Raw genomic sequence first — 7,769 nt, 5'->3', positions numbered from 1 at the left:
TAAATGGGACACCATTGCGTCATAAACTATAAATTGACTTGGATTGTGAAGAGGCACTACTGCACAGGGCACTCCGCCACTTCGGCACTGGCTGCCGCCGTGAGCCACAAATTCATTCGAGGTAAGGTACTAAACTGGTTAGCTATCAAACTGATTTTGCTTGTCCAGTTGAGTTGTCTGTGTTAGAGTGTGTGTGTGTGACTATGTGAGGCAATTATTGATTGATTGATTGATTCAGGACATCAATTGTTGATTGATTCTAATTGTGAGTGTGACTGTATGAGGCATTCAGATTCAGGATTTGAGGTACTGATGATGAGCAATTGAGAACTCTTTGCTTTGTGCAAGTTTAAAATATGCAATTTGCATTGTGCAATGAATGAATCATGAATGAAGAGATTTCTTACCGTGTGTTGTGTGCTTTGTAGGATATCAATTATTAGATCATCAAGACATCAATAATAAAGAGATTTTCAAACCAACATCTTTGGATACCCGAAGTACGAGGGAGAGTGGAGTTGGTGATAGACATGACACAGAAAATGAAACAGTAATCCCCACTCGGCCACTCCTACTCCTACAACTACTCGTATAGAATACAAAGGTATTAAGGATTTTGTTAGCTTCGCTTAATTATTGGGTACTTGTTCACTTCACCTAATTATTATCTTAATTAAGATACTTTTCTTTAATCTCATCTTAAAGTTCGCCCTAGCTGCTTTGCCCGGCTGGATCCGCCACTGTTCATCACAGGGACAAATCATATGTTGCATATCTAGAGTAGAGTTTCAAATTCTTTTTTACCCAAAGCACACTACATTGAACTAAAAATGCGCTTCCAACCTAATAGCTAATTTATTTTTTAATTAATTAAGAGACTAAATGAATTAGAGTGGTGACCCAACTACCTCTAACCCCTTAGGTACCCACTTGCATCCCTATAGGAGTCATGTTTGATTGTTGCATTATCACTTGGATTAAAATAAAAAGCAATATGATTGACAGTAGTAAAAAACTTACAAGTTGCTACTACAATTTTTTCAACAGCCCACCAGACCATGCTCAAAGCAGGTTATGGCATTGCAGCTCTACAACGAAGAATCCTTAGCACAACAACAAAAATATATATAAAAAATGAATAAGTCCCATATGCTGAAAAATACTATCTTCAGAGTTTAGACTCTCGCTTCTCTTCCTTCTCTGTTCCCAGTTCAGCAGATGGGCAGGGGCTCGCCGTTCCACTCCTTGAGGCACTCGAGCAGCGGGTCGATGTGCTTGCCCTCGTTGATGGCCACGAGCACCTTGTTCAGCTCCTCGCCAGGTGACCGCGTCTTCTCGCCGGTAAGGTACACTGCTCCGAGCTCCTCGCGTACAAATCGGTACAGAGGGTATGAGCGGCACTCGGCAATTCTGTTCGGCATCGCTGCCGTGCCGTTCTCGACGGCCGCCCGTGCAGCCTCCACCGCCTTGGGCAGCGCAGCGCGCAGCTCCTCCTCGAACTGGGCGATTTTGGCGAACACGGATGTCTCCGCATTGAACTCGGCCATGCCGTTGGCGAGGGCGCGCTCCACGAGCACGTTGCGCAGCTTCTTCATCAGTGGGTAGTTGGCACTACACGGGTCGTCGGCGTACGCGAACACCGCCTCACGCTCGATCTCCTGGAGCAGGTCCTTCTCGCAGAAGCGGGCGACGTGGAGGTCACCGGTGGAGTTGGTGCTCAGAGTCTTCTTTGCCACCGTCATCACGCAGCTCTTGACGGCGCTCTTGACGTTCTCCTCGATGTGGCGCAGGTCCATGGCCTGGCACAGAGCGATCAAGAACGTTGAGGACATGAGCTTCAGGATGTCGATGGCCTCGGCGGTCTTCCTGGAGGAGATGAGACCGAGAGAGTTCACGTCCTGGTTGTGCTGCTCCGCGCTCTGAACGTGGTTGGTCACCGGGTTGCCCAGGAATTGCAGCTCAGAGCAGTAAGAAGCCATGGCGATCTCGGCGCCCTTGAAGCCGTAGTCCAAGCTCGGATTGCGCCCCGCCGGACAGGTTGGAGGGCAGGCCGTTGTTGTAGAAGTCATTGACGAGCTCCGAGAACTGCGCAAACATGAGCTTGCCGATGGCGGCAATGGCGAGGCGGGTGTTGTCCATGGACACGCCGATGGGCGTGCCCTGGAAGTTTCCGCCATGAATCGCCTTGCCGCGGGAGACATCGATAAGTGGGTTGTCGTTGACGGAATTGATCTCGCGCTCAATAGACTTGGTGGCGGCACGGATAACCTCGATTTGGGGGCCAAGCCATTGCGGCGACGTCCGAAGCGCGTACCGGTCCTGCTTCGGCTTCATCAACGGGTCGAGCTCGCCTTGCTTTTTAGCAAGCTTCATGTAGGAGCTGCCTTCCAAGATGTGCTCCATGATGGCTGCTGCCTCAATCTGCCCCGGGTGGTGCTTCAACTTGTGCGTGAGGTGGTCGGTGTACTCTGGTTTGCCGTTCATGACCTCGCAGAAAACGGCAGACAGTACCTCGGCAAGGATGGCAAGAATGTTCGCCTCAAAGAGCACGGTGGAGGCAAGTCCGGAACCCACGGCCGTGCCATTTACCATGGCAAGACCTTCCTTGGGCTGCAACTCGAAGAATCCTCCTTGGATGCCGGCAATCTTGAACGCCTCAGCGGCATTCACCTTGCTGCCATCTGGGGCGACTGCCACAGAGTTCTCGCGCCCGGTGACAAGGCCGGCAATGTAGGACAGCGGGACGAGGTCGCCGGACGCTGTGATCGTGCCCCGGAGTGGCAGGCACGGCGTGACGTTGGCATTGAGCAGCTTTGCAATCGCCTCGAGGATCTCGAAGCGGATTCCGGAGTATCCCTGGAGGAGGGTGTTGATGCGGACGAGCATGGCCGCCCGCGTTGCCTGGGCCGGCAGAACGTGGCCGTCGGCGCCGGTGCCGAAGGCGCCGGCGTTGAGGAACCTGATGAGCTCCCTCTGGAGAGCGCCGCCCTCCTTGGTCCTCCGGTGGGACGTAGCACCGAAGCCGGTGGTGACGCCGTAGCTGTCGGTGCCGTTCATCATGCTGTTCATGACCCAGTCGCTGCTGGCCTTGACGCGCTCGCGAGCCGACTCATCGAGCTCGACCTTGGCCTCGCCGGCCGCGGCTACCGCCGCGACCTGCGCGATCCGGAGGCTGGCACCCTCGATCTTCACCACGGGCTGTCGGTACTCCGCCACCATCCTCTTCACCTCGTCCAGGTGGCTGCCCATCAGCTCCTCCGCCGCCTTCCCCCAGTTAAGCGGGTCGGCGCGCGGTGTCGCCATGCAGAGGGTGTCGCCATTGGCAGCAGCTTTGCTGTTCTCGCACGCCATTGCAAGCACAGAGAACTAAAGCACTGATCAAGCTGTGGAAAATCAGGGGAAAATATGTAACGGATTCTTGGGAAGCTGTGCAGAAGAGCTAGTGTTGCGCTAGGTTTTAGTAGTCGAAGTGTAGCTCTTCCTGGAGAGAAACGGAGTGAGAGGCGAGGCTTAAATAGGCTTCCGAGAAGGGACTGGGCAGTGTGGATTGTGGAGACTGGTCCAAGGTGACCAACTTACAAAGGCAATGTGTGACTGTGAGTTGGTGAGTCTACGAACGAGCAACATGTGTGTATCTTGCGATGCCAGTGGCGTGGAAATTTCGTGGTCGCCGTTGGGGCGGGTTGCTCGGTCGCCGGGCTGTGGTTTCCTGGTTTGGTGCGTGTAAAAGGGTTGGTGAGGGCACTGTAGCATCGGATACGGTCTCTGCTGGAAACTGAATTCCAATGCTACAGTACTTTGCGGGGTACTGTAGCATGGGATAGTAGAACTGCTGGAGTTGGTCTTAGGGGCGATATGGCTGGTTCACCGCAACGCGTGCGCAAGGCTTTTTGGCTGACCGTGCTCAGATGCTCGCTCTTAAACTGTCTTTGTGTTTTTTTTTTCTCATATTAATAATATAGCTATAATATTTTATCATAATAATATTTAATTAATTGTATTTTACATTAACTTTAGGTATATAATTTTATAATAATTTAATCTTTCTAAGATTATATTTGTTATGGATTTTTTTTTCTATTGTAACCCCGATTTTAATTATTATTTATTCTATTTTATTTTGGATTTTTTTCAGATATTTTGCTTCTCAAATGTGAGGAACGGTGATATACTGAGAGAGGGTGAATTACAATATTTAGAAACTAATGGCTCTAAAATTTTATAAGATAAACCTATCTCAAATTCTATCAAAATATATTCTAGGTTTATCTAGTGTGTCTACTCTACCGTTTAATAGGATTGCAACATACTCTAGCAAGATAAATTGCAAGAATGTAAATACGAAAACGTAAATAAGGTAGAGAGATAAGCTCAGAATAAGGGATTTTTATCCCGTGATATCGATGTCAAAAATGTCACTCCTAGTCCACATTAGAGATCCACCAAGGATATGCTCTCGATCGGCACCTAGTCAAGACTCTTAAGCCACCAAACCACCAAGGTAATGTCTCACCACTACTCTTCCGGACACTTGCCGTCGTAATCACTTTGAAGCTTGAGCCACAAAGGCAAGGGTCTTCGCGTCCCCGTATACGTGTTTTGCCGCCGTTCCACACCAAGTCAGATGGTCAACAAGTTATCGGCGAGTCACAAAGACTCTAAGGCACCGATGTACCTCTCGGTACATGGTTGGATTACTCCTTAATCTACTCTCTAAGTTGCAGCACCTAGTAACAATTATCTCTAAGCTTAATAGTATTAATCACTCTCTAATGGTGTGCTAAATTACATTGGATGAACACTTTAAGTACTTTTGTAGCTTGAATGTCTTCTTAAGTATAGATGAGATTCTCTGGACTCCAGCAGCATACCACACCTTTAAATGACAAAGTGGAGGGTTGTTTATAGCTTAAAACCCACCAACTAGCCATTTTCTCAATGGCTCAGAAAAGCTGTTAACACTGGATAATCCAGTGAGAACAGTAGTACTAACATCGGATCATCCGGTGAGTACAGCATCAGAAACTAGCCGTTGGAACTCCACTCAATGCCTTTGTGAACACCGAACACTCTGGTGTACCTTTAAATATATCATCGGACTTTCGGGTGAGTTATCTTGAGGCATATGAGCCCTTGTAGCCTCTCTGTGTAAAATACTCTGGTGCACTCATCCTTAGAGCACCAGACCTCCCGGTGGGTTGTTCTTCATTCTTCAACGCTTGCAGTCGCATTTGCAAGAAATGCTCCGGTGCTATAATCCGGTGTGCACAAACCAAACATCGGACCATCCAGTGGGTTGATCTTCAGTCTTCTACACTTGCATTCTTCTCTGTAGGAAATACTTCAATGTTACCCAGTGCAGATCAACAGATTATCTAGAGAGGTCCTCAGCCTTCTCCCCTTTGTCAGAACACTCCGATGGTCTCATGTCCTATTTACCGGACTATCCGGTGAGGCTATCAGCCTTTGGACACAATGCTTCGGTGAGTGCAAAGTCCTCTGCACCAGACCATCCGGTGAGGTAAATCTTCCTAGGACCTTTTCAATTCAATCAAACTTTATCTCAACTACGGTAGCTTCTTGATATATTGCATCCATAAGATCTACTAATATATATTATTGACAAACATATTAATCTCAATGACTATATTGTCATTAATCAACAAAATCATAATCATGTCCTAATAGATCTATTTTTCTAGAATCTCTCATTTTTTGTGATTGATGACAACACAACCAAAACAAGTGATAAATAATAAATGAGACCAATCGTAAAGAGCACAAAACCTTACCATATTACTTAGATACATGTTCTTACCATTTAGTTTTCCTTTGTTGTGGCTCCTCCTTTCTCTATTGTCACCATCTCTCTTGACCGATCCATGCAAGAAACTTCTCCCTCTTAGTTAACCTAGGTGTCTCATGTTGCTTCTTGTATCTTCTTCTTCTCCCCCTTTGTCAACTTCGGTATTCTTAGACATCTTGTATTTTTCTTCTTGCTTTGGTCATTAAACTTCTCCCCCTTTATCAATAATCTCAAAAAGGGCTACAAATATATATCAAACTCGAGGAAAAGCGTTAGAGCACATGGGAGAGAGTTTTATAAATCAAGATCCAATGAAATGATACCAATTGAAAAGATGTACTAATTATATGGATATGAGATATTGATATCAGTTAAAAAAAGTCAAACAAATATCATAATTCATGAAACTCATATGATATAATCTAAACTCCCCCTTTATGTATGCATACATATAATGAAACTCACTTGTGAATACCACTTGTAGGAATATAGTAATATATGCATATCTAGAAAATAAATAGAGATAGGAAGTTTAAGTCATATTATGCATAGAGGTAACTTAAATGTAGAAATAAATTGACAATGATGCCAATTAAAACCTTTAAGCATTGCATACCTTCGGAGACATGTTAATTTCTCTATGAGACTATAAAAGATATATCTAGCAACATATATTAGTCTCAAAATCATAACTCATAGGATATACTCCCCCTAAATATGTACATACAAGTGTTAAATACTTGCGAGACATATACACTTGTTATTAATAACAATAGGAAGCATACCCTATAAATTGTTTTATGGCACTTAAAAGATACCAATTTGTGAAACTAGTACCATAAAATAAACTTATAACTAATAAACCATGTAGGTTACTCATAAGAAAGAGAGAAACACAAGTAACCTACTATATGAAAACCTATACTAGGTATTGCAATAAATTGAAATATGCACATATAATCCTAGACAAGAAAAATGAGCTACAATAATTGAAAGATTTTGCATGTAGCTCCATTACCTTTTTTACCTTTGATAGGGATTTAGATATATGATGATCATGATCTTCATCAAAGCGTCCAATCTTATACACTTAGCTTCTTTGCTTGAACCTTCACTTTATTTTATGAGTCAAGTCTTCAAATCCCCATAGCTGCCTTGGGCTTCAAGTCTTATTTGGAACCCAAACCGATTGTGGTCCTTTCATATTGGTGATGACTTCCTTAGGCACCTAAGTGTATTGGTTCCACCCCAGTTCCTTTCTCCTAACCATATGTGTAATCACCTTACCATTGTTCTTCTTCTTGAACATGTAGTGGTTGCTCTTGGTCTTGATCTTGTAGTTAGGCTTAGCGTAGATCTTGGAGGTCTTATCAGAGAGGTGCGTGATCTTCTTCTTCTCCTTGATCTCCTTCTTGACTTGCTATTATTGGAAGTACTTGTGGCCTTCTTGATGACGTTTGAAGCATGACACGGTGGACCCATCTGTAAGCTTTTTTACCATGGTAGCATGGTTATCTTGAGGAGGTTGGATATGGTTCTTGCCCTTTAACCTTGCTAAGTCCTATTTGACCTTTTCCACTTCTTACTTGAGCTCATCATTTTCTTATGCAATGAAATCATCACATATTTCTACAACAATATTCTTAACACATATCTCACTGCAATTGGGTGAGCTAGATAGATCAATTAAATCATCAGAAGAAGTGCAAACATCTACCTTATGATTGAAATTAAATAGATAGGTAGATTGCTCTAAAGGGGCCTTAGATTGAGATTTAATGCACTCAAATTTTGCTCTAAGCTTTTCATGCTCCTTATTTAGTAAATTGAATTTTCTCAATAATTGATCATAGTTAGAAACAAAGGTAGCATGAATGTTATTGAGGGTATTGAACTTCTTAAGTTCTTTAGATTATTTTTTAAGAGCCATTTGTTGTTCATTGATCAAATAAAGAAGTTCATC

The 7,769-nt window shown here is 44.4% G+C and overlaps 1 protein-coding gene across 1 annotated transcript; it reads right to left on the bottom strand.

Annotated features, from left to right (window-relative positions):
* Window positions 1–977: 977 nt before the first annotated feature.
* LOC133921731 (phenylalanine ammonia-lyase-like) lies at window positions 978–3,472 on the bottom strand. The gene is given in 2 exon segments (XM_062366730.1): window positions 978–2,030; window positions 2,032–3,472. Coding segments are annotated over 2 exon segments (2,139 nt in total). The 5' UTR covers window positions 3,352–3,472; the 3' UTR covers window positions 978–1,211.
* Between the last annotated feature and the right edge of the window lie 4,297 nt (window positions 3,473–7,769).

The sequence above is a fragment of the Phragmites australis genome, chromosome 6 (genome assembly GCF_958298935.1).
Source record: "Phragmites australis chromosome 6, lpPhrAust1.1, whole genome shotgun sequence".
NCBI lineage: Eukaryota > Viridiplantae > Streptophyta > Magnoliopsida > Poales > Poaceae > Phragmites > Phragmites australis.
The sequence above is the reverse complement of the archived record's forward strand: the minus strand, read 5'-3'. Positions and strand labels throughout refer to the sequence as shown.